At 42.8% G+C, this 23,348-nt stretch overlaps 1 protein-coding gene across 1 annotated transcript in view; it reads left to right on the top strand.

Moving 5' to 3' along the window:
- Positions 1-8,561: 8,561 nt before the first annotated feature.
- The window catches only part of nell2a (neural EGFL like 2a), an 86,729-nt gene continuing 71,942 nt past the window's right edge, over positions 8,562-23,348 (top strand). The window contains exons 1-5 of the mRNA XM_030095293.1: positions 8,562-8,974; positions 9,261-9,389; positions 20,111-20,261; positions 21,694-21,867; positions 23,173-23,269. Coding sequence (XP_029951153.1) covers positions 8,923-8,974; positions 9,261-9,389; positions 20,111-20,261; positions 21,694-21,867; positions 23,173-23,269 — 603 coding nt within the window. The 5' untranslated portion in view covers positions 8,562-8,922. The remainder of the gene's footprint in view (positions 8,975-9,260; positions 9,390-20,110; positions 20,262-21,693; positions 21,868-23,172; positions 23,270-23,348) is intronic.

Genomic DNA, 23,348 nt, shown 5'->3' with positions numbered 1-23,348 from the left:
AGAGTGTGTGTGTGTGTGTGTGTGTGTGTGTGTGTGTGTGTGTGTGAGGGCAGAGGAGGGGTGGGGTGGCTGGGAGCTGCAGTCTGCGCGTGTAGATACCTCATGCTGAGCATGGAAATTGGCCCAGACAGCTCAGTCTATTGTGTGATGGCCAGGGAGCCAAAGGTTGCTTGTAATCAAATTTGAGGTTTTATTCCTCGGACTGGTGGAGAAGGCATAGCGCTCTGTCACATGATGAGTGTTAGCAAGTCTTCATGCACTATCCACTTTTGTGTCGCGAGTGTGTGTTAACATGCGCCACATAAGAGCAGGAGCTGTGATAGCCCCCCTAAGCTTTTTGTTTGCTGAAGAGTCATTTGTTTATATGGCAGAAAGCAAACAGCAGGGAGCCTCGAACTGCTCCCCAGTGCTACTGTATTTCTTTAGACTGTGAAAGAATCCTTACTGTGTTCAAGTTTTCTTTCATGTGTTCACATTGTGAATATATGTGTTGTTTATTCAGGCCTCACTTTCTCTTCTCATAAATTCACCTTTCAGCAACAAATGCAACTGCTACCAGATAATAGAAGACTGGCTCACGGTGTTTGCATGATTTTTGTATATTTTCTGTGTCCGCTGACAGTTTGAGGTAGAACCTGTCTCACGAGACTCTGACCACGCTTTAGAAGGCATTGATAAGAGCATATCATTATTAAGATTCACCACTCTGTAATTAGCCGGATTCCTATAGAGCACTCCAGGAGAGGGAGGTATAATTAGGCTATTCTTAAACGGTAGGTCTTAGAAACACCCTGAAGCAAGTTCATGTGAATTTATTTGATGTCCGTCCCTTTTTAGAAATGGAGGGAAAAAAACAGGGGTCCCTTCTTTCAGATTCCTTACAATGGCTCTGTTGAATGCTAGCATTCTGCAGACTGGCTGAGATCCCCTTTCTCTCTTTTTTAACCCCACTAAAGCTCTTAAAAAGATACTGGCCCATTGCACACGCAATTGATATTCCACCACTCGAACTTAATATCGTGAATAGAGAGCCAGGTTCTATGAATCAGGAGGACAATGCGCTTAGCTTAGCAGCAAACTGGCACTTTGTGTGAGGTGTCTGTGCCCCAGAGGAGGAAGTTTCTAATGTGAGCCTCACAATTGTGTGTCTATAGAGTTCTAATGAGCTTCTGTATGCCGGGTGAATGGCTGCAGGCCATTCACCATGAGAGCCCAATGAGCCAGCTCACTGCATCCATTCACAATAGCATCCAGGAGGAATGGGAGTGGCCGCATGGAGCAACTGCACTGCCTGCCCGGGCAGTCCATAAAAGTTCCACATACTTATGACCGTGTTCCAAATAAGAGTATATTATCATGAGTATTTTAGTTTGTCTCCAGTTTGAGGTGGTTTGCACTAAAGGGGTGCTGTCTTTTTCCTTTTTAAACAACATGAAAACAGGAAATTTAAGATTTTCTTTTTTAATCAGATGTTAAAAAAATACTACCAATTGACTAAAGTGATACAAAAGAGTGTTGCTGAGTACTGTTACACCTGGTCAAAATAACATTGTGACTGTCACAATAAAAAAATGACCATCATGAGCTCCATAAAGGTGCTTCTTTATTAGTCCTCTGACATTTATAACTGGTTGGCTAGTAACTAAGTAGTAGTAACTAAGTAGTAGCAAAATGACATATAAACTAAGAGGCCATAAAACTCTTCTTTTTTTTTCTTCGAAGGAATCACATTTCACCTTTTTCTCTGCATCGCCTCAAAGTTGAAGTGTAAATTATCTTTTAGTATTGCAAAGCAGCCTTGAGTCATCAGCATATCCACTTGAGATGATAAAACAATGAGGATAATGTTCCTTGAACGAAGTTCCTCTCTTTGTGTGTCCTTCAGAAGTTTGTGTTCCATGTTATTTTGAAAGAACTCATGAAGCCCAATGGTGACACTGTCTGTCTGACCTCAGTATTGCTCCACTGTGACAGTACAGTTGCAATTCACTGCCCTACACACAAGATGGCACTGAGAGAATGAAAACCAATATTGTTCCAGTCTCGTTTTTTTTTTTTTTTTTTGTCTGCCATATGCAGATGTCACAATCTTTAGTCATCCTGTCTGAAAAACTGCCGCTTGAAAAAAGTTAAAACACACAACTCACAATCAGATGTTGATGCATGAAAACATGACATCTTCCCGAAGTTTTATTCCACTTATTTAATGTAAAACATGTTATCAGATCGTGTTGAAAAAGATCATTATAGGTTTTAATGCTATTTATATTCATGGCTTCAGCAAGATTGGGATGAGAGGCAGCTTTTCTGTCTCCGTTTGGATGTTCTCCATGTTAGTGCGTTGATCTCTGGTTTCCTCCCATGTCAGAAGACACGTCTAAGGTTGACTCCAAATTGGTAGATGCATATTTCTGTCTGTTGTTGTTGAACTGGATTACATTAGATCAACAAATGCTAATTATGCAACAGTGATTAACACTCGATTCAGGGAGAGAATATCCTCGGTTTGAGTCTTGGTTAGGTGGGCTCTGTGTTTGAACTTTGCATGTTTTCCCTGGTTATATTTCTGTATCCACAGCTATGAATTAGACAAAGCTACACAGGAGGTTTGTGGATGGGAAACAGGAAATGTTTAACATGGAACTATCAACTAAGGAACCCCAGGAGAGCCTTGTGGGAACACTCAATCTCTTTTATTCTGTGATTCATTCATAACCATTTCGTTTATGGTTATAGTACGCCTATAATTGTGTAGTTTAAGACGAGAAAATAAGAGTCTGACAGTATGCCAGTTGTGTTGTTGTTTTCGAGACGAACGGAAAGACTCCCACTGTTCCCCTCTCTTTGCCCTGTGAGATTCAGTGTGTGCACATGCACAGCAGGAGAGTAGGTGGGTGCTGGCACGAGTAGGCGTTTATTACTTTTCACTATTTCCTTTAATGACGCTTAGTTTCCTGATGGCACTTCAGAAAATGACAACTTGTGGGCAATACAAAGTAATTACATTTTCTGTGTTTGGACCCTGGAGAAATTGTGTATTATTAATAATGAAGAGGGGGTTGGAGGCCCTCAAACACAGCAGTGTGACGCTGCATGAAAAGCCATAACTTAGCCTTGGGTTTGGGCAGTGGTTGTGTATTAATTTCACACAGTGGATATATAATGTTCTAGATAGCAGATACATTATTTTAATGTTGTATTTTGTATCGTAATGAAAACAAGACCTGTTATTGGCATCGTGCGGGATTATATTGAGGGGGATGTACGTTGGTCTGACGAATATGTTGGTGTTAATCTGAGGTTCTCAGGATTGATGGATCTCGACACGACAAAGGCTCTGGATCCCTCCCCAGAATCCGGTCTGCTGGCACCCGGCTGTCAGCACTACTTCAACACACGAGCTCAGCCAGCAAAAGACTTTCCCTGCGATCCAGGGATTGGCGGGAGACTGTTGTGTACTTGGGATTGTCTCTGAACAAGACTTCACGAAATGACTTCGATTCATGTCCATCTGGCAGGAAATTTATTAGGATTCAGGGAAAATGTTATCGTTTATCATCCTAAAAAAAAAAAAAAAGAGTCATCACTGTAATGGCATGGCTGCTGATAAAATGGTCATGTTTCAAAATGGTAATTGGTCCTGCGGATGAAAAGGATGCAAGGCGAATAAACAAATATTTAAACCACAAGCATCTGAGCTCTACAAATAGCCGTTTGAATGGCAGAGTCACAAAACAGCCGGGAACAGGAAATTTTAATTCATTTTTATACCAGTGGCCAAACCATTTCTATTGCATGATTTAAATGAAATCATGACATTTAACAGTGTGGCACCAACCTGATTGTACTATGGTGCTTTCAGGTAAATTGAATGCTCTGACATAGCTGGTTTTTCCAACATCAAACTCTTTTCTTCGCAGGGAAAGGCAAGACAGATGGTCTGGAAGAACAGTATCAGTGTTAAACAGAAGCACACATTCATAAACAGGGGAGGGAGAGCCGTAACACTGCTTATATAAGACTGTTTCACACCAATTTTCAATTTGATTTACACAATTCTTGACTCCCATGGCAGATTAATGACCTTGACAATTGATTTGACCTTGTATAACATCAGTGAGGACTTAATTGGTTTACATGGGGCTGGAGGTTTGTCTGGTCAACTCAAGAGACAGAGGATGCAAATATCAGTGGAATAACATTCATCTATCTTATTCAGCCTAGGACTGCGATGAGGTCAGGGTTCAAACCAGTTCGGACTAGACGGCACACACACGCTCGCACTCAGCTATATATTAGAGTCATCACCTCAAGCAGCTGAAGAAAACCGGCACCTGCAACAGTGAAAACGCAAGCATCCAAACCACTACAGACCAAGGTGTGGTCCCTCTCATCCATCGCTTCAGAGGTCACATCGGTATCATCAAAAATAATGTCAAGGCTGCAGCTATCAAGATTAACAGTCAAGTTTTTCTTGTGACGGTTTTGATCCATTTAGGGTCATGGATATTATAGTTTGCCGTTGTGTTGAACTGAGTACTGACAGGAACCAGCAGGAGAGATCACATCACTTGTATAACTTATAGCTAGGACTGGTTCAGGCCATGCTGGACCATTTTCTAGTTAAGCTGCTATAGGTTTAGACTGCTGGGAGGCCTACATTTAGGTCCCTTCCTTTATCACAGTTTCTTCCTCTGCTGCAGTCTGTGCTTTCTCTCCCTCTCCGCTCTCTTCCCTTCCTGCAGCGTCTCTGACAGTGGAACTGAAAGTTCATTGGTTAAGGCTCCCGCCCCCATCATGTCTGCAGTCACTGGATTTATAACTTTGTTATGATAATCTGTTGCTTTTTGCTCATGTCAACCCCTACCCAAACCTGGGTCTGTATCGCTTCCCACAATGTCCTCCTCTACTCACATCATGACAAAACCAATTCTGTCATGACAATCTGTTTCCTTTCTCTCTCTTTCTCTGTCCTGTCCTTTACTCTCTTTCTATCCCTGAACTCCAACCGGAACAGCAGAAAGTCTCCACCTCTGAGTCTGGTTCTACAGGTTTCCTTTCCACCCTCTCTCCTGGTGAATCGTGGTGTTTTTGGATTTTTCTCCATTAAAGTTCCTTGAGATGACTACATTTTTGATGCTGTATAAATAAAATTGAATAAATGTTGTCTATCAGTTTTTTCTATATTACATATTTCAAAGTGACTTTTATGAGACACATGGAAGTGACGAACATCATTGTTAAATAAAAGGTTTTGTCAAATGGAATATTTATCACAGCCCACAATGGGTGAACTGCTTGGTGCCTTTCACTGCATTTTCATTGTGTGTACTCAATGTTAAACCAATGATTATCCAGAAAGAATAAATCAAATCCACTTATTTAAGGTTAATCGCCCTAATATGAAACCAGCTTTATCACAAATAGCCAGATTTAATTAGCTCAGCTTTATTATTATGTTAGAAAGGACAATCAGGTTTTGTTGACTTCTTGGATGATGAGATCATTTGCAGGTTTTAATGGAACATAACTGTAAGCAGTCTCGATGACATCAACTGGCTCTCAACTCAAAAGTTGGAATTTTCTGACTGGTAACTCATTTTTGACTCTTCAAATTCAAAATATGAGTTGTGGAAAATGTGACGGAAATACAAAAAATTGTAGCTGCCTGACTATTGCTTTACTATTTTCATAGCCTTAAGGGTTTTAATAGCACATGATCTGAATAGCCCCACAGCTCAGGTCATGACCGAAAGGACAAGATCCCGGATACAAGCGGCCAAAATGAGCTTCCTCCGTAGGGTGGCTGGGCGCTCCCTTAGAGATAGGGTGAGGAGCTCAGTCACCAGGGAGGAGCTCGGAGTAGAGCCGCTACTCCTCCACATCGAGAGGAACCAGCTGAGGTGGCTCGGACATCTGTTTAGGATGCCTCCTGGACGCCTCCCTAGGGAGGTGTTCCGGACATGTCCCACTGGGAGGAGACCCCGGGGAAGACCCAGGACACGCTGGAGAGACTATGTCTCTCGGCTGGCCTGGGAACGCCTTGGGATCCTCCCAGAGGAGCTGGAGGAAGTGTCTGGGGACAGGGAAGTCTGGGCATCCCTGCTGAGACTGCTGCCCCCGCGACCCGGCCCCGGATAAGCGGTAGAAAATGGATGGACGGATGGATGGATGATCTGAATTTTAGTATTACAGTTGAATACTCAACCCTGCCTGCTGAGACACACTATTGCAAAAAAAAGAAAAAAAAAAAAAAAGAATAAAGAAGAAGATGACAACGGTCCTAAATACCACTTTTAATTACTGTGACATTTATGACAGGGAAGTTGATGACACACACAAAAAGTTACTGTAAAGTTTTAAACTCTTTGTAAACTCACCATTAAGAAGTCTATAAACCTCACCTTCAAAAAATTCCTGGAGGAAATTTAAAGTTTAATTTTGTTTGAAGTTGTTAAATTATAAATGTTTGAATATAATTTGTAAATTTGAATTGCTTCTTTAATTGAGGATGTTGATGTTCAGTTCTTTATTTTTGAGTTGCTTTGAACCTGGCTGACTCCAGCTTTGTTTCAAGTCGCAATTCAAAAACAAAATTGCCCAAGGCTTTTTTCCTAACTTTAATGTTTATTGATGTTCCTCTTCATAAATTCAGATGATATGCTTAACAATACTATGGCAATATAATGCACTTTTAGAAATAACGTAGACACACTAGACAAGAGTGTCAGTCACTTGAGTTTCGAGACTACATACACTCTTGGATGTCATTTGGACTAGAATTGTAAAATAATAGCTTACAAATCAATAAACAATGACTACAAATTCTCTCTTTTGTTTACATGCAAAAATCAAATTAAATTCTTCAATCCTTGTCCAGGCGTGTCACGACAAACCATCTTTTACTGAAAAGTAAACACTCTACCAACAAGTTTCATAGATTTTGACAAGGGATCCTTCAGAAACTCGACACCCTCCAGAGAAAAACTAAACTAATCATTCTTTATGAATTCCCATCCAGAAATGATTTTTGCTGCATTTATCCATCCTCAGTGGGCAGCCACTTAACAGTGGTCAGGTGAGTTGATGGGGGTCAAGGGTCATTTTCAGGGACCCACAGTTGTGACCTGTAGACTGAGAGATTCAAATCTGCAATCTTCCGATCTCAAGTACGCTTCTCTAGCAGCACATACAACCCCGACGCAGAACTTTGTCCATGATGCTGTCGAGGTGATGTAGGAGCCTCAGCCTTTCAACAATCCATGCGTTTACATGGAACTTTTGATTGCTGTTTAAATCCGAATAAAGCTTTAGCTATAAAATGACCATGTAAATTCCTGAAAACTTTGTTCGAAATTATGTTGGTACCCAATTAGACCAGCCGGTTTATTCTCTGCTGAATTATATGTATTATTATTATTATATGACCATTGTGGTCCAGATTATCAGCAGGTGGAGGCGCTGTCCATGGTGCTGAAATAGCTAATTGACCGCTGTGGTCGCTGTGTGATTATCAGTAGGTCGCTGTTTAATGATAAATCCAAGGTGCTGTCAATGGCGCTGAAACAGCAAATTGACCATTGTGGTCCAGATTATCAGTAGGTCCCACTTGAATGAGAAATCGTTGCTTTATTAATTGTTCTGCGCATGCTCTCTGCCGTGAATACGCAATATTCCAAGATGGCGGCCCGCAGCTCGCCGTTTGAGTCGTACAGAAATGATTTATTGAACGGGAGCTTCAGACGAAATGGATGTAGTGAAACTAGCAGATGGACGGGCGGATAACATTGTGGACATTTTCAAAGCTGAAGCATCAAAGTCAATCGAGACAGAAAGACGAGAAAACTCACCGCTGAAATGCTTTGTTTACTTCCGGGAGATGTAATTAAGTACCATGGCTTCCTTTTGTCCAATTAGAAAGCTTCGCAGACCCCCGCGTGAGAGAGATTTAATCCTTAATTTTCCCCATGTAAAGAAATTATTATAATTACGAAATTACGAATTGCTTAGTTTGTAATAAACCAATTCTGAACTAAAAACTCCATGACGCTAGTGGAGCAAAAAAAAAAAAAAAAAAAAAAAAAAAAAACCCTGCAGTTTCACAAATGAATAGAAACACTTTATTAACCTCAGAGGGGGAAATTCTTGTAACATAGCTCCAAACAGAAGAGAACACAATAAATAAGATAAAGTTAAAATATCAATATGACAGAATAAAGTTAAATAAGTGATATTAAATAAGAATTACAGTGACAAGTAGACTTTTTTTTTTTTGTATAAAATAATATCTCGGTCCCTGGACCAGATTGAACCCTTGGGCGGCCTCTAGTCGTCCATGCCTTATGTTTGACAGCTTTAAAACAGACCCTCTTCTCCCATAAAGCTGGTTGCGATCCTTATGCATGTTTTGTACAGACTGTTCTCATATGAGGCCACAAGAGGGCTTTATTGCTCCTGTTGCTCTGCCTCCCTGACAGCTTCTCCTCCTCCCTCCCGGCTCTCTCCTCCTCCTCCCTCCTCTCCCTCCCCCCTCCCCCCTCCCTCCTCCTCCTCAGCGGCAGCAGCTCTCATTCACGCCGCTGCTGGTGGAGCGTCTGTGGAGCTGGTGAGGCGGCGCAGCTCGCTTTTGTGCATCCTCCGAAACCCACCTGTGCGGCGGATGGTGCCGATGGAGCAGACGCTGCGTTACATGGAATAATCCCCGCATCATCACGATTCTTCTTCTTCTGTTGTCCTCCTCCGGATTTGCTATTTTTTGCCATCTCTGGGCATCCAAAGTTGTGATGATGCCTCCGTTCAGCATTTGGGATTGGTAATAGCCTCCTGCGCGAGGGTGATAACATCATTTCGCATGTGATTGAGCAACACCGTCTCTTGGAAGTGGACAAAACATGGTCTAATTTTTATGAACGTACAATAACCATGGGATTATCAAAGCTTTTTCTGGTTCTCGGCATATTTTGCACCTCCTCAGGTAGGATACAGAGCTGTCAGTGATTTTCCTTATAACCATCTCTGGCAGACATGATCAGTATGTTATGTGATCTTTGCTTTTGTGATACAATATGTTGATTTGGAATAAGTTACCTGTAGGACATGTCAGATGTGATGAGTTTTTGATCCAGAAGCTTGCAGACAGTACAGTAACCTCCCATCTCGCCCCCTGACAACAGCATGTTTTTTTTTTTCTACAGCATCACTTGTGCCCCCTTTCCCCTGCTCATATCGATGGTCATGATGTGTTTGTGTTTGTAACTTAGTTGTAGGTTTTGGGGTTGACCCTGCCCTGCGCATCAGCGTGTTTGATGAACTGTCGCTTGGAGAAGGTTTTGATGGAGTTACTCAGGTCCAGGGCTTCCACAGCGAGTCTAGAGCTTTCCACTTCCAAGGTACTGTAAACACACACTCACTGTCAAATTTCTCTGATTTTCTTTCTTCTTAAATGTGTCCACATGGAGTGATGTGAGAGTGAACTGAACATTTCTTTCATTTTGTTTTCACAACTTCTAGTAATCTACAGAGCAGCTTCTGTAGATTTTAGTAAAAAAAAACTGAAAAAAACAAGCTGATAATACCACTCCCCTACCCCCTTTATACGATCCTCACTGAGTAACGAACTCAGCATGCATACAGTCCATCTTCTTTCTATAACAGTGGCGATCATGTGGGGCCCCCAGACTGCCACCTGCCTGAACAATAGACGTTGTTAGGCCTCTCATGAAAAAGTGGGGTGACCAGGGCAAGCAGAGCGGGAGAGACGGGAGGATCATGCAAAGACTCATAGAATGAGTGAGTTTAATCAGATTAGCCAGAGACGGAGTCCCGCGCTCTTGAAGATTTACAAGTCTGGAGGGTGAATAGACCCCCTGCTAGAAATCACCCATTGGTGATCATTCGGAGTGTGTAAGTAGTTTATACAGTGTGGCTTCCCAGACGTATGAATGGGGAGCAGAGTGAGTCAGATGTCCGTGTTGTCAGTTCCTAGCAGAGTGTAGGCTAAATATGTTATCTGTGGCATTTAGTAAATGGCACCGTGCAAAATGGAGTTGTCAAAGCTTTGGCTGTGCTCGACTTTCCTATTCCATTTTCTTTCGAGAGTTACATCTTTGTCGTCCGATGTCAAACATTCATTACAGTCTAAATGAGACTGTTAACAACCCCATCCCGGGGACGGAGATGTCTATCGAAGCTCATCCCAAAAGTAGAAACACAGGAAATTGCTTTTGGCTCCCAGATCATTGGCAGAACCATACATGTGGCGAAACGCGGATCTTCACGACTAGGATCTCATCTAAAGTAGGAAAGTGACAGTGTTGTTTCGGGAGAGAAACACCATAATCATTTGTCGACATTTCTCTTCCTCCCTCCTTCCTTGCTGATATCTTCTAATCTCTCCACACAGCCGCTGAGACAGCAGCACTTCTGCTTGGAGCAGCAACTCCGGCATCTTTGTGAAGGCAGGCCATTTGATGTCCTCTGTGTAGACAACACTCAGAAGTGCTTCTACCCAGGCAGGTAGCAAGAGGGAAGGAGAGAGACACAAGGAAGAGTTGGAGAAAGAGAGAGAGAAAACAAAGACGGTCACGGAAAGAAGCTCCCGACGTCACAAAATGAAAAACAGGAACGTTCAGCGGCGACTGGCACCGCTACATCATTACAGCCTCTTATTTCTCTGTATTACCTTCGCTAAGTACATTCAGTCGACCGGGCGGAGAATGCAGCGTGTTATTTATGGCAGAGCTCGCCTCCATCCCTCATTTGGGATGTCTACGTTAAGTCAATGATGTTGGGTGAGGGGGAGGCAGGCAGAACAGACCCGGGCCTCTGTTTGTTCACCATCAGGTGGGGAGAGGCACATTTCAGAGATATGCAGGGACGGGTGAGGGAGCAAGAGAGAAAGTGGCTGATGTGGAAAAAAAAGGGAGGAAGAAAGAAGCAGAGAACGAGAGAGAGAGAGAGAGGTGGGGGGGTTGCGGAGCGGAGCTGTCTGCCAGCTGTTTGATAGACTGTGCTGATTCCACATGTATGGATGCTTGGCTGGCTGGGACCAGCAGACAGGCCCACGGTGACATTCCGACGCTCATTAGATAGCAAGCAGAACATATCCATAGCTGTCCCCTCTGCTGCCTGCCTGCCTGCCTGCCTGCCCGCCCGAAGGGGTGGCTGTTATCTCTGGGTGGATGCAGGAGGAGGGGTATGAGAAGAGTGTAATTCACTGTATAAAAATGTGTGCAAGTGCATGTTGGGGTAAGTGGTTGTGCTGGGTGCGATGCTGTTTGCTGTATCTTTCTGTATCAGTCTGACAAAGTATTTATTTGTGTGTCTGTCTCTGAGAAACAAAAAGAGAAAAGGAAAGCATTGAGCAGTGGAAGGGAGTGTTTAGCGCACCCCTGCTGATGCTTTTGAAGGTAGCTGTCAGTGTAACATTGCATGGCATTAGCAGAGGTGGACCTCAGGGACGGGGATAATAGAGAGGGAGAAAAGCCCCCGGGCTACGCTCCTCTCATGTCCAGATGCCAGGTGATACTCGGCCTAGCCGCAGAATCATCACATCATTAGCGCTCCTCCCCCCGTTTTTAATATCGAGACATCCAGATATCTGTCTGTATGTACAAGCACAGGGGCCACACCCAGAAGCACTCCCTTCCCCCAACATCTGTACGCCCACGCTGTCTCCCTTTCTTGCTATGAGCGTATGGACCAAACTCATTCAAAGTGCAAACAACACACTTGCTTGAAGCGTCCTTTCAGCTGCAGCGTGAGCCCATCCTGTAATTGTATCTGTGTGAATCGTGTCTTTCTCAGAAGCGTGTTTTTTTTTTTTTTTTTTTGCTCAGACTGTTTGAACACCGCCAGCGAGGTGTTTCTGCGTATCTCGTCCCTGACTGCAGAGACACTAAAGTCTAACGGCATGGAAGACACTCATTTATAATGCAGCCATGCTGTGTGTGTTTTTCCTAGTGGAGCAGAGACGAAGACAGACTGTGGCAGACACACACTGCGTGAACGTCAGTTTGCTGGTCCCGTGTTAATGTGTGTGTCACAGTTGCCATTGTTTCCAGTGTAGAGACCTCACTCAGCAGCTGCTCCTCACTGCGTTACACCGGAGCGCCGCCGCTACAGCAAGATGTAAAGGTTTCCGGGGTGGTTTTAGTCCTTCATCTGTGGAGCTCACGTTCAATCTCCCATATGTGGAGGAAAGAAGCTTCAGTAATCTGCTGAATTACGCTGAGCGGGTTTCAGGAAGTGCTGTGCTGTGGCAAACCGCGGGAACATACCTGCAGGAATTAATAATGTAATTAACACCGACACAAGAGTTTAGCGTAACACCGGTGCTAAACTTAGATGCTCTTTTTACTGTGCAAGGCTTTTCTTTTCAAAGTGTACCGACTGAACTTGCTGTTGGCTTGTTACGATTACGCGACGCACTGGGAATTCATTAAAATCTACCTTTCTTGAAAGGAGCACTTTTAGAAAGTGCATCACTTAAGGGTCTATATGAACAATAGTCATTATAGAGCAGCCACAGTTCAATTCACTGTGCTGTTTCACAAAAATATAACACATTTGTTCTGTCTGATTTTTTGAAAATGTTTGGGTTTTAAAGGATTGGCACAATTTGCATAACGTCTGAGGTAAAACTGCATTTTAAAGCAGAATATCAGCAATTCTAGCTGTATTTAATACTGTGATATTCATGTATTTTTATATATCCTTATGCACCACTCTCAATTAATTTGGAGAAATCTTTTGAGTAAACAGAATGTTCTGCTAATGGAGTGAAACTAACTCAGTTCCAGCGCCAGTCGAGATGCGAGATATATATTTTTAAAAGTTTCATCTCAAAACCACTTGTAACATGGTCATCCAACTCATATGGTGGCGGTACAGTGGTTTGCACTGTTACTTCCCAGCAAGAGGTTTGCTTCCAGACTGGACCTTTTCTACCATGTTTACATGTCCTGATCATTCCAGTATCCTCCTACAACCCGAGATCATACTTATTGTGGTTAATTGATGACTCCAGATCAGTTAAACTCTTGCTGAATACTCCACAACACCAGAGAAAATTGTCCAAAAACCTAAGAGCAGGTGAAGGAAAAAAAAGGTGTGAATGTAAACATCATGTTTACTTTCTGCGTGCACCACACATTCTTCATATTTCTGAATGTCATTTTCAATTAGAGAACTAATATGTTTGTTTTCCATGTACAGGCTATACTCTATTAGTTCACTAATATAGGAATATTATTGTTCATGAAAGATTTAGTAAAAAGTAAATCAAACGTCAACATTTTCAGGATGCGCTCATATTTTTGGAGAGGATTTGAGTATCTGTATATGTATTATTTTACTGTTTTGGCCCGCTTCAGATGGAATTGAGCTGTATGTGGCCCGCACACTGAATTGGAGACGTCTGTGGTTTTAAATTTTCAGGAAAGCCAAATGTTCCTGTCAGGCTTGTGTACTCTGAGCCCCAGTTCGAATGACACCCAGGTGCTTCATTCAGGCTTCTCACTTCATAACATAAGTCTGCGTTGCCTTGCCCATGATAGCTGCACTCACTTTGAGTGGTTTTTAGATAGGTTCTATTTAAATAGAAAACTATTAATTTAAAATCCTTTACTTCAATTTGAGGTTGTTTGAAATAAAATCAAAAAGTCGTACTTAACAGATTTCCCTTTTTTACCCACGTCGGTTGAACAAAGATTTAACATGCCTGTTAAACTGCTGTTTCTATACATATTGCGATTGGAAATAAATCCACAATTCCCGCTATAATTCTAATCAAAGTAAAAAAAAATCTACAGCCTGAGTCGAACAAATCATTTGGGATTTTCCAGAGTTAAAAGCATCTTAGTATGACGTCCCCCGCCATGCTTTCACTGAAGCTTTGCTGAGCCACAGCATGAGCAAAGAGATGATACCACAGCGAGAGAATTTGGTACTAAAAGGACTGTAAATCTGGGGGGGGAAAAAAACCCAATACTGGCATTATATCAGGCAGCAGAAGATTCGCTTGAAAATGTACTTGGGATCACTGTTAGTGATTTCACAAAATATTAAACAATAAGCCTCAGTTGTTTCAGGCATGGCTGTTTTTTCTGCACAAAACATATTTCACTGTCATATTATCTAAGAATGAGGACAAAATACACTCTTGAATAACTATTGATTTATTGCAGCTGCTTATCAAACTGAGACTTGCTACATTAAAATGTCTTAAAGTATAATAGCCAATTCATAATAGTATTAAGAATGATCAGTGTTAAATTTACCAAACAGGATTTAGACTGAATGTGAACTTAATGAAATGGTAACACATTTTCTGAAAGAGAATGCAATTTCTTTGACAGTGTTCAAGATAATTTCAGTATTTTTTTCTAAATAACACATTGTGGGCCTTTGTAATGTTTTTTTTTTTTTTTAATGAATTTTATTTAGAAGTTGTAAGATGATCTAGTTGAGAATAATACAAATAATGTGTTAATCAATTGAAGAAGCAAAACTTAGCTGAGAGTTGAACATTACATGGGGTTTTTTGTTGGCCCATTCATAAAAAACACGTCCTTCTATATATGGAAGTTTTTGCTGGATTCTGTTGCTTCTCCCAAAAGTTACCCAACAATTTTATCCCGTTGACTGACGTCTGTTCCACCTCCCCGTGGTCAAAGTCATCCTCGCCTGCTGCCTTTTGAGGCAAACCTGATCCCGCGTGTGTTCCTCTGAGGAGCAGCAGTGACCATGGAGAGAGATATTTCTATCCCCCAAGGCAGTTATACAGTTGGGTGGCTGGAAGGCTGTCATTAGCTGTGTGTGTGTGTGTGTGTGTGTGTGTGTGTGTGTGTGTGTGTGTGTGTGTGTGTGTGTGAATGTCAGACAGGCGGTCGCTGAGGAGGCGATCTGAGAATTGGGGAGAAATTGCTGGCCAAAGCAGTCCTGGAGGTGCCCTTGGCTCAGTTTAGTATTTGTTCCAGGAGAGTGGAGACACAGCGGGGGGAGATAGTTCACCGAATGCAGATTGCCTGAGCGCGGTGGAATATTCAGGAGCTGTAGCGACCAGCTTTCGGGGGGTTATGCGGTTAGATGCGTGCATGCGCGTGAGCGTTGATCTTTCTGGTAGCCTCAGTGCGTATCTCTTTTTGTTGACTCAGAGCTTGGTTTGAATTGGCGACCTGCTGAAATGTTGGTGTGTGTGTGTGTGTGTGTGTGTGTGTGTGTGTGTGTGTCTGTGTGCGTCCGACACCTGTTTGCCCACGTGCACACGCTCGCAAGCAAATGTGCGTGTGTGTTGACAGTAATGAAGGGTTTGGAGTTTGCCACCAGTGGAGAGTTTATCATTACTCTAATCCTTCTGGAGAGAGATTCTCTAGCCTAACCCACCCACTCACATCCCTCTGCTCTCAGGCCAACTGATAAAGTGCCTGGTCTGAAATATGCCCCGTCATTTCTCTAATAGAAAAGATTATGCAATAAGAATATATCAGTTTTGACCAGCATTGTTTTCCTTCTCCTGTTGATTGCACTGGTATTTTTTTTCGGACTCTCTTCCTGGCTGAATTTGCGCCGTGCCTCTCATGGCCGTCTCACTTCTTGCTTTTGGAGGGACAGATTATTTGCAAAATGTTATTGGAGAGTTGTTGTGAAGATGTAGGAGGTGTTATTTTGTTCTGGCAAGCCACGAGAGACTCGGGAATGAAAGTCCTCATTATTCGCATACAAAAGTTGCTATGATCTTCTCATTTAAAATCTACGCTACTGCTTTTGGTCCCCGAGCTCCTCTGAGAAATAATTAATTTGGAAAAACTAGCATGTAACAGACATAAAAATGCACTTCTTCCCCCTGTCCTTCGGATCATGGAATGGGAGGAGGGACGCTCCTTCTCCTTCCACTACAAAAAAACTCTCTCGCTCTCTGTAAATACAGGTAGAAGCAAAAGCGGTGTGTGAGAACGGGATTGTGGCAAAGCTGGGTGTATCTGGACTTTCAAGCTGTGCTGCGAGGCACCTGTTCTAAATGCTAAATCTGAACTAGTGATGGGTGCAGCACTTCCAAACCGACTGTGGGAAGGCAGTGTCTAGAGTGTGTGTGGTAGAATACAGCTACATATACGTAAATATTTGGATGTTAGACAAATAGATTTAAAACAAAATAGCCAAGATGTGTTGTAATCTTAGATTTGGATGCACATAAAATCAGAGTGCAGCTGCAAATCTTTATTTGTTTTATTTCAAATTAACAGGAGAAAACCAAAATAATGTTAATGGTTTCATAGTCCACATATTTGAGGACCTCATCAGACAGTTAAAGATTAGAAATAAAGCTGGGGAATGGAAATTGTGGTGGAAGTATTACAATAAAAGCAGAATATACCCAGGAGGTAAGATTAGACTGTAGCCTAAAGCTGCGCTGCTGAGGGATGCAGTTGAGCCCCAGGTTTTTAGAGATCCCCAGTCAGCTGAGGAAACTCAGAGACTGAAAATATAGTTCCCTCTCAGTCTGGTTCTCATAGCCAGTAAACAAGTACATTAGAAAAAAGAGAGGAAAAAAAAGCTGTGTTATTGCACTGAAAATGTGCTGATTAGAATTTTATTCAGCACGTCATGATTTTGGGGCTATTCGGTGTCAGTATTTCATTTCAGAGTGGCTGTTAGTGGCAGGTGGCCGCCCCGGCCAGGTGCCTGCCAATAGATAATCGACCAAAGGCCCCCCTCAGCGGGGCCACATTGATTTGGCACAAAGGAAAGCTGGCCCACTCATCAGAGAACAAACTCATCTTCTGCTCTTTACTGTTTGTTTTTAGGAATGCGGCAATAGCTGTCTTCTTCATGATCTCTTGAGTCGTGAGCTGAAATGCTTTTCACACAGGCAGCTCGATGCGTTCCTAGAACACACCTCTGCCCCACAATCCCCCAAAGTCCCATTCGACGCAGCCCCGCGTCCTCAGAATATGACCACTAGTAATGACAGTCGTCTACTTATAGGTCAGAAGCTGGCGAGTTGTGGAGCCGGCCAGTGATGGAGAGATCTCCGTCCTCCCCATCCCCCCGCCTCATCAGCCTCTTCTCAGTGTGGGCCCCGCCCTGACACCTGCTCCCACTGCGCTCATTTTGCTCATGATTGAGATGTCACACTTTCTGTTCAACCTACAGCCTGGAAAATGCACATACTGACCGGTGCATGTGGTCTCAGAGAATATAAATCCTGTTTGGATTGAGATAATTTTGTTCTTGAGGAAAGCTTTTTCTCTCTCTCTCTTTATTTCTGCGAGAAGAGACGATCTGATACCGCTCGAATGAAATGCAGCTAAATATAGCCTCAATTTCAATTTAATAATTTGGATCAAGGCGAAAATAATTTTGGAGATTACTATCGACGGTGCCATTTGGATTTGGTTACTAAGTAGGATCTGTTGATGGCGGCAGATTATTGCTCAGCAGAGCTCCTGTTGCAGTCATTGGACCATCTGTCCCACCGCAGCCAATGACACGGATGATGCTCTGCTGATGCAAAATGTATGAAAGTCTGCTTTGTGCGTCTCCTCTGGTTAGGGACAAATCCTGTGAATACTTTGTTTGCACAGAAATGACTGGAAATATGCAGCGCCTGATGGTCTTAAAAGCCTACATGAGGAAAGAGCTAATGCTAGCTCAGCGAGTGTACGATCAGGATGGAAGGCATTTCGTTTCAGCTTGCCTCCATTGCACCTTATATAAGTAATGAGTCTACTGTGTGTTGAGGCTTGATCATGGTGTTGCTCGCTGTTTCGCCTTGCATTGTGTTAATTGGCTACTCCTACCAGCTGGAAGTAATGCTAATACACTGAGGAAAAGCCTCCATGCTAGCTTCCTGGAGCGCTTAAGTGTGCCAGGGCATCTTGCATGCATCCCGTAGCTGGAAGTGAGCTCTTTGATGTGATTGCTTCTGAGAAACGTCATCATTTATTGATGCTTCCATTAAAGCAGCATAGACGTCTGTGTAAAAGTTGGAGGGGAGGAAGGAAGCACACGGATGGAACAGGAGCTTGAGAGCCCACTACACACAACACGCAAAAAAAAAAAAAAAAAGCCCCACCCTCCTTCTCCCATCCGAGCCAGAACCATTAGCCTTTCACTTCTTCCTGAGTCCTCAGTTTTGTGTCTCGAGGCCAATATAAAAGAAAGTCTTTGATCCGCTCATGAGAATTTTGGGAAAGCTGATCCAGGCATGGATCGACCGTGGAGCTGAATCATAATGGCCGCTCACGGACCAACTGGATAGCGATCATTATCTCATAACAACGCCGCATGTCATGTTCTGGGATGCATTTGATGGAACATGAACAGTTGGTTCTTGCTCTCAACATGTTGGATGTGGGAGAAATGGGAAGGTGTAAAGGCTTCAGTGACTCTGGCAGGAGCCAAATCAGCGCGGCAGATGACTTGGTGGTCACAGCGTCAGCAGAATGAAAGCCCTGTGGGATGTTCCTGGCCACAAGTGGTTGGCACCTCCAGTCCATCTGAAAAGAAGTACATTATCAACCAGCAACAAGCTTTTGACTGTGTGCTGGAACACGGTGGCCCCAGTTCTAAACATGTAAGACCTGAAGGCTCTGCTGCCAGCATCCTGACGCCAGGTACCACAGGGCACGTTCGGAGGCCTGCTTGTGCTCATTTGAAAGATCGCCAGCAGCGTATTAAAATTTAGGAAAACAACACTTTTATTTGGAATTGTGAAATCTATCTTAAAATCCAGGATGTGGACTATAAAAACAATGAGATTTTACTTAAGTGCATCAAATTAAGTGTGAGAAATATATTAAAAATGGCTGTATTGGGCCCCATATTAAGTGGTAGATTGCTTTCTTTTTTCTTTTTTTTTTTACCCTGGATGACTTTATGTCCTGGAAGCGGTGACCTGATCTCACACTGAAAACTACTCAAGATTTTGTGTTTGGCTGCTTTCCCAACGCTTCAACTCGACCAGCATCAGCATTTTTCAGGTTGCCTTGAGGTTGGATCTTCATTTACAGAAGCCCAAAACTTCAGGGTAAAAGAGGAGCATCAAACCGAACACAATGCATTGTTTGCAGCTTCCTCAACAGAGTAATTTCATCTTTAACCACCTGATATGGATCTCATTTCATATCTGCAGTAATTGTTCAAATATAATAGTTTTTGAGCATTTTTAAACCCAAATTGCTTTTGCTTTTAAAGGTTTAAAAACTGCAAAATCATACTAGAAAATTCTTTATTTTCATTCCCGCAGTTTCAGTGTGACACATTTTCCCTGTCATTTTGTTAGATTGCCACTATGACTAAATGTTTAATGACCGTATGTCACTCCTAACAAGACGAGCTGGCGTGAGCTAATCAGCATTTCAATATAATTAATTTTAGACGTGGCGAGTAACAAAGTGATTGGACCTTGTTACTGTACTTAGCTTGAGTATTAATTTTTCTTATGATTTGTGATTTTGACTTTCTACATGTGAAAGCAAGGTGCGGTACTGTTGACTGCTCATATGTTGAGGAATTGAAGAGTTGTCAAGTTATATTGATAATGGTTCTCTGCCAAGACGAAAGATTTTATTCATATTTTATGCAAGCAACCTATAAAACTACAAGATGAATCATGAATTGTGTCACTGCTAATGATTAAGCTACAGCATACACACTGATAAAGTATTACTGATATATATAACTGTTTTAATGTGTGTGCATGTGCACGTGCTATTGTGTTTGAGTACATTTCAGAGCCTGCACTTCTTCAAAATCTGTAGAAAAGAGTATTTTTGTCACCTCTGATTCATTTGAAGTTGAAAGTGACTCAGCCTGGGCTGGTTATATACAATTTCTCCTACGGTGGTAACATTTTTACCGCACAAGGGCAAAAACAACCGGTGTTTTAGTTGTGGACTTTATAGGTAAACTCTTGACAATTCACAGCCTCAGCCTTTTTATTGATGTGCGGCTGTCGTCGTTCGCCTGTTAACATTACAGATATCGAAAGCGCCCTGTCACTTCTATTATCATGCAAATGTTTTGACAGATAAAAAGACAATCTCTTGACTCAAGCGTAGCTTCGAGTGGTGGGAATGACTTTTGATCTTCGTGTTCGTCGTTCCAGGGTCCTCCAGGGAAGTGAAGGCTCCCGCTGAGGTGTCGGAGCAAATGGTGCAGAAGCTCCGGGGCAAGAATGAATTTACTGTGCTGGTGACCCTCAAACAGGATCACCTCAACTCCGGGGTCATCCTCTCCATCCATCATTCGGAGCACAGGTATATTCTCTTCACATTTCATATATAATCCAGTTAAAAGGGGTTTTATTACACACGGATTATAGGTCACACAACGGACAAAGGGCAGACAGTCCAGGCCAGTTACATTAAATATGACCAGCATTTTCCATTTAGATATACCTGAAGATATATATAGGGGGATAAAAAAATGTTAAATACACGTTTTACATTAATGAAAAGTCAGTGTTCGGTTAAAGGTATTTTGCTGCATCTTTTATCATTTTGATCTTCAGCTCTAAATGCCTCTAAATGAGTAAAATGAAGCTGTTTATAAACTCCCCAGATCGACAGTGATTAGAGCCGTAGCCTAAATTTAGTGCCTCTATGTTTTGCCATATTAGCAGTGTGGATATTTGTATTTGATAAGCATTTAGATGTTTTACACAACAGGCGAGTAAACAAAGCAAATCACTCTGTATGCCACCGCATTATTCACAGTCCATCAGCGATGCAAACGTCGAGCCTGTAATTGTGAATTGAAAACTGATGAGACACTATCTGCAGTTAGCATGCTAATGTTTCCCATTACTTGGTGGTAGCTGAGCCGTTGGATGATCAGAACAGCAATCTGAATTCCACATAACGCGTTGATTGAACAGTTTGTACATTAAAGGCAGTCCTGAGAAGAGAGCTCACAGGGATGTTAATGACTTTCCACACTGCTGATTAGCTTTCCCAGCCATTCATATGCAACAAAGCAGCGCTGCATGGTTTCATTTGGAAACATGGCGAAGGACTAATTCAGCGTCAGAAGTGATAGCTCGTGCATTTATTGAGCCAGGATGAACGTACATGCATGGCTGAGGGAGAGTGAATCTATTAGATGTGGTTTGCCGATAAATCAGTTCCCTTGCCACACTTGCATGAGTGTCTATTTTTCTTGTGAATAATGTTTTCTACAAATTACTTGACTTTAAATAAGTCTGTCCTTAAAAGCAGAGGTGATGAGTGTGTATCGGCAGCTCCTTCCATTAGTGTCACTGTGCTGGGTGAATCTCAGTGGTGTGGAGAAGAGGATTCTCCCAGAATACTAATACTCCGATGTAAAGAGTTGAACCGCCACATGCGGGACATTGTTGCGTGACGCTGATGTTGCACACATTGGCCATATAGTTCTGTTCTATTTGCCTACTGATGTGATTAAATTGTTAATAGTATTGCAGATTGCTGAAATGTGAGTGCACTGCCTGAGCGTGAATGGAGTGTTTATCTCTCTGCACTCTGCCCAGATGAGCTCAGAATTTAGACACATCGATGATGCATGCAGTTTTTTTTGTGTGTGAAGCGAAAGAAGGGTTTTGTTTCTGTAATAACTTTGATGCAGAAAGACGCAGTGAATGCAAATTCCCTCAGACGCTGTCGTCGCGTGGGCGTCGCCAATAAAATGATTGGCGAAATGGTTGTCCTGCAGGTTCCTGGAGCTGGAGAGCAGCGGCCAACGGAGTGAGGTGCGTCTTCACTATCGCACCAAAGGCCAGCAGGACCACACTGAGGTGTTCCCCTACAGCCTCGCTGACGACCAGTGGCACAAAGTGTCTGTGGCCGTCAGCGCCTCTCATGTCATACTGCATGTGGACTGCAACAGGTACGATTCTGAGATGGCATGCACTGAATACAAGTACTGTGACCCACTCACATTTCATTCGATTCGTCAACATCGTCACATAATTCAGTGTTTCTGCTGTCTTGGAATCATGGACAGCCATCAGCTCACACAGCAGTGGATCCTGTTATGCTGCCTCACACAAACTGATGCCAATAGGCCCACACAGAGAGAGATACAGATTTTGATATCGGTAGAAAGACTTGTTATTTGTTATTCACAAACAACTTGAGCTGAGGTGTTGAAAATATAACCTGGAGAGAAAAAGTTGAACTGGTGAAGTTTTACTTGAGATTCATTCAGCCGATGCAGATGTTACATCAGATTTTTCCCACTCATTAACACCTGGATGTGGTTATATTATTTCAAGGCTCTAGAGAAATGAAATGCATTGTGATATACTGAAATTTATATGGGGGAAAAAGCAGCTGTCTCATATTTCAGATGTAACTGGGAGACAAAGACCTCTCAGGTTATTGAAACGAGTTGTGTCTATGTGTGTTTTTTGGATGAAATATCTTCAGAAAATGAAAATAATAACAGTAACGCAATACATAAAGCCACTGATTCAGGCACATTGGGTGTGTTTGTATGGGTGACTACACAGCTGACCATTAAAAGTCTCTCTATTAACGGGGCTTCTCAGTTGACCCATTTACCACAATCGTCTGGTAGATTTTAAAGCAGTTGAATGGTCTCATCTTTATCTTTCAGCATTCAGACGAGTCCGGTAATGCAAGTCAAGCCTGCATCATTGACCTATTATAATGGCTGAACGCGGATGAGAGACATTCTTCCTCAAGAGTGGGATTTAATGCAGATTGCAGTCTCAGTTCGGTGAACTGGCATTTTATATCACGCATGGAAGAATCGTTTTTAATGCTAACTGAGTGTCACTCTGCTTCCCCCTGCGTGCCAGTTAAAAAACTATCTCGACCCGTGCGTTCTGCAGGCTGTCACATGCAGATGTTGATGTCAGGTCGCTGTCCGGTCGATTTCAGTGAACCCGAAGCATACGTGCCTGTCTTATATAGTACGACTTGACTGTTGCTGTTTGTGTGCGATGATCTTTCATGGCACAATAAAGGAAACAGATGGCAACCCCACGTGCGCTGCAGAAAGCATGTGGCTCGTTCCACCCTGCTCTGGGTAAGAGTTAACTGAGGGATTTAAATAGGGCAGGACCTGCAGAGCGGGTGGAAACATCAATGTATAACAAAGCATTTGGCCCTACCGTCTTTTTGTGATTCTAGCTGTTGACCACTGTGTGATCTCTGCGTTTGTCAGGATCTACGAGCGGGTGGTGGAGGCGCCCTTCATGGACATACCCGAAGACACCTCCTTCTGGCTCGGACAGAGAAACGCGGCTCACGGCTTCTTCAAGGTTAACACTGCAGTGCAACTCCCCTCTCAGAATGCATGAATGTCGATGGCCGTCCTGATGTGTCACATTACTCAGCATT

Source organism: Salarias fasciatus, chromosome 7, assembly GCF_902148845.1.
Source record: "Salarias fasciatus chromosome 7, fSalaFa1.1, whole genome shotgun sequence".
Lineage (NCBI taxonomy): Eukaryota > Metazoa > Chordata > Actinopteri > Blenniiformes > Blenniidae > Salarias > Salarias fasciatus.
Note: the sequence above shows the minus strand (reverse complement) of the source record. Positions and strands in the feature narration are given on the sequence as shown.